We start from the raw sequence: 4,019 nt of genomic DNA, 5'->3' as shown, positions 1-4,019 counted from the left end.
TTCTGTCAAGAAGGAAGCCATTTTGGACGCTAGGACAGAAGAATAAGAAAAAAGAAGACACCAAGGATCAGAAAAGGAAGATCGTGAGCTTGGTTAGCTTTTGCTATACATCAAAATAGATTCATGTATAAAATAGATATTAATTTAATTAAGTTAATAGTAAAAGTGTTTGTATTCTGATTGCCTAGCAACTACACGCCCTGAGATTAAGAGTCTTTTATATTATTAAATTTGAATAAATTTTATTATCCATTTAGTAGTAAAGTTCTTAATTGGAACCCAAGTTATCTCTTATTGTATTTGAAAAAAGTTATAAAACGAGCAAAAAATTCCTTTTATTTTATTTTTAATATTTTTAAAATTATTACAATGTATATATAGTTGACCATAAAAATTGATATATAAGAAGATGGTCAGGGTTGCGGTCAAAAGAGAAACAAAAATAGTTTACAACTATTTATTTTCCGATGTTTCGCCCCACTTTGCAGGGCTTCATCAGGGCTGTTCAAAGCAAACGGTTGAACAGCTATTTTTGTTTCTCTTTTTACCGCAACCCTGACCATCTTCTTATATATAAATGAACTATATTCAACTACAATCCTTATTACATATATTTTTGTGGGCCTTGAGGATCGTTCAATAATACAACAATATTTAGGCAATATTTCGCAACTTTGTTTGCATAGTCATGCCAGTTCTTGCACAAACCTCGAGTTATTTGTATCACAGCAATGTAGTATAAAGTCCAATAGGCAATCGGCATGACTATGTAAACAATAAAGTTGTGAAACATCGCCTAAATATATTGTTGTATTATTGACTGATCCTCAAGACCCACAAAAATATATATCTACAACAGTCAAGAAAAAAGTTATCATAACTTTTTTTATAACTATATAAAACTTATAGCTATATAAAAAAAATATGTACACATTTATATACATATTTTTTTTATCTAGCTTTAGTTTATATGGTAACTGGAAATTTTGTAAGTAATTCTCATATTCTTACTTCTCTGTAAAAAAAAAAAAAGAAAAAAAAAACTAAACATAATTTTCAATTTTATAAATCTTATCAATTTAGTGTGCTTACTTAATAAAACTTCCTATACCATAATTAATACAATTTCTTCAGACTGTTTTTCATTATCTCACATTATCTACAGCATGTGAAGGAATTTCCCATCTTGAGAAAATATACATTAATGTATTAATACATAATTCAGTTTAAGTAATTTATAACCGTGTTTTCTAGGTGCTAAATCGCCTCCTAACAATTTTCCAAATACAACACCAATAGATTCTCATCTATTTCCAATGGATACAGAACCTGCAGCTGGTAAGCTTCTAAGATTTCAATATATACTCCACAAAAAAAAGTGGGACATTTAGATTTATATTTAAAATTTAATTGCCTGAACAACGTAATTACTAAATGTAATTATTCTTAAGTTCTTATACTTAACCTATTCATTTAGAAATTTGTTTAAATCACTACTTGTAAAAGTAACTTTTAACATTATATTTTTAACAATACGTTCTTTTCTATTTAAAGTTTTTAATAGTTAAAGTTAGGACATACTGAAGAAGCAATATAAGGTAAAAGTATTTTATCATAATTCAGCAGAATTACAATTAAGGGTGGAGCAAGGGATGCGGTATATAATATGTGATTGGTGTAGAGGAGGGATAGGGTCTTTTAGTTTAGTGTAAATATTAGATAGTGTGTTGTGAGGTCTGAAGGCAATACGGAGGTTAGGTATAGTAGTAGAACGTAAGAGTTTTTGAATGTTGTCGGAAAGAGAGGGGATATATGGTAGTGATCTGTATAAGGGGGTAGAAAGGGGTTGTGAAGAATTAGGTGAAGTGGTGAGACGATTTTGGTAGTTGTGTAAAAGTTTATGAATGATATGGAGGGGGAAGTTATTAGCTAAGAGTATATGTTTGATGCGGTGTGTGTTTTTTTTCATGGAATCGGGAGTCAGAAAGGGAAAGGCCACGGTGAATAAGGTTTTTGGCTATGTTAATTTTTTGATGGTAAGGATGTTGGGAGTGGTAATTTAGAAGTCTGCCTGAGTAGGTAGGTTTGGTGTACCAGTCAGTGGATATGGTGTTGTCTGAGTTTCTTATGATGAGAAGGTCAAGGAACGGAAGGGAGTTATTATTTTCAATTTTGACAGTAAAATTAAGGCGTGGATGGTAAGAATTAAAGGCGGTTATAATGTCAGGGATTTTATCAGGATTTAAAACAAGGAGATCATCTACATATTTTTTAGTAAGAATAATGTCAACTGGAAAAAGTGGGATAACGGAATCGAGCAAATCATTAAGAACAATGTTGGAAAGATCGGAAGCAAGATAAAATTTTTTTTTTTTTCTAGAAAATGATTGTAATAAATAATAAAGTACTAATACAATTATATATAACTTAATTAAAATTTTGTTTCGTTTGCCTTTTCCGTTCTGAAATGTCACAACCTGATTGACTACGGCTTCCCCCTCCTAGTTTGATCCTAGGTACGCCCTTGTTCAGTAGTACTGAATACTTTTACATTAAAACTAAATTCAAATGTCTCATATTTTACATATTATTATTTTAATTATATTATATTACATTAATGGTAAAACATGTGAATTTTTGTAGCACATAAATTGTTTTATTTATTTATTTTTTTTTTTAGGGCCTTCATCAGATTTTTCCAGTTTTTTCGGCTCTTCTTCACCTAAAAAAAATGAAAAGTCATCCAAAAATTTTTTCCAGCTCTTTGGTTGACTTTGAATCAAACTTTAAATACAAGTGTTGAACTTGGAAATTTAATTTAAAATGCTGTTTATTGTTTTAAAATTTCTATTAATTACTTTTATTTCTTTTGAATGTTTATGAAAGCATCAATTTTAATGTAATTTTATTATTAAAACTGTCTCTGTATTGATATATAAGTGCTACGTATTGCTATATTTGATTAATAAAATAAACATAGCCTTTATTATTTATTTTATTGGTATTCATAAAATTTATAAGACCAGATGAATTGATAATAAAATAACTTGAGCCTTTAGTTGACTGAATGACTAAATCCAATTCAACAGTTTTTTAGAAACTTTCTTATAATATTTTACCTTGAAAATTCTTACCTTTTTCTGAAACTAAAGTATAATAGAAATATAACATTTCCCTTAAATTAATATACTTCTCCATTTATAAAATGTTAAATTATAATAGAATAAATATTGAAAATGCTGACTGCTTTTATGGAGTTGGATATTCTGTCAACTAAAAGACCTATAAAGAAATGGAAATAACAAATATGTAAGTACTTCTTACTACATTTTTTATAATAGTAAAATTAATTAAATATCTATATAAATGATATTATTTGGAAGAGATTGGCTATTTCTCTTATTAGGGGTATTAATGATGTGTTAAATATAAAAAGTTTTAACAAACTAAATATTAGAAGTATAATAGGGGTATCCATGATGTTGTGTTAAATGCAAAATGCTAATGTTTTACCATGTTAAATGTTATATGATTTTGAGCATGTTATAGGATTGTGAGCAGCCCTATTTAAAGTCATGTTAAATGCTAAATGCATAAGAGCTCCTAGCGGATTTTCTGTGCAGCTTGTTCTATAACCTTTCCTTCCAAAACTTCATGTTATTATTTACTTATAAGTTTTGATTAAAGTAATACAACATGCCTAAATTAAGTTAAAATTGAAAGTTTGGCTACTGAGTGTCTTGTTGATCTTCTAGCTTGAGAGGAAGATAAACAAGATGTCCTGATTGACAACTGTCATTACATTATTATTATTATCATCTATTGCTTTATTAGTTATAAAAACATCCAAAACAATCAAAACACAAACTACAAGCAAGTAACCAAATGATGACGAGCTCAGCTGATCTGTTGCGTAACGTCATTCTCTATCTAATAACAGACACTCAACCATGTTAAATGTTATATCGTTTTAACATGGTAAAAGATGGAAATTTTTCTCCATTTAACACGCTTTGACA

The 4,019-nt window shown here is 28.7% G+C and overlaps 1 protein-coding gene across 1 annotated transcript in view; it reads left to right on the top strand.

The window, feature by feature from the left end:
- LOC106681842 (putative leucine-rich repeat-containing protein DDB_G0290503) overlaps positions 1 to 2,934 on the top strand; it is a 20,583-nt gene extending 17,649 nt beyond the window's left edge. Inside the window, exons 16-17 of the mRNA XM_014422381.2 lie at positions 1,255 to 1,338; positions 2,681 to 2,934. Coding sequence (XP_014277867.1) covers positions 1,255 to 1,338; positions 2,681 to 2,772 — 176 coding nt within the window. The 3' untranslated portion in view covers positions 2,773 to 2,934. The remainder of the gene's footprint in view (positions 1 to 1,254; positions 1,339 to 2,680) is intronic.
- The last annotated feature ends 1,085 nt before the right edge of the window (positions 2,935 to 4,019 follow it).

The sequence above is a fragment of the Halyomorpha halys genome, unplaced genomic scaffold (assembly GCF_000696795.3).
Source record: "Halyomorpha halys isolate HHAL.00 unplaced genomic scaffold, Hhal_1.1 Scaffold21.1, whole genome shotgun sequence".
In the NCBI taxonomy this organism is placed as follows: Eukaryota; Metazoa; Arthropoda; class Insecta; order Hemiptera; family Pentatomidae; genus Halyomorpha; species Halyomorpha halys.
This window is presented reverse-complemented; position numbering and strand designations above follow the sequence as displayed.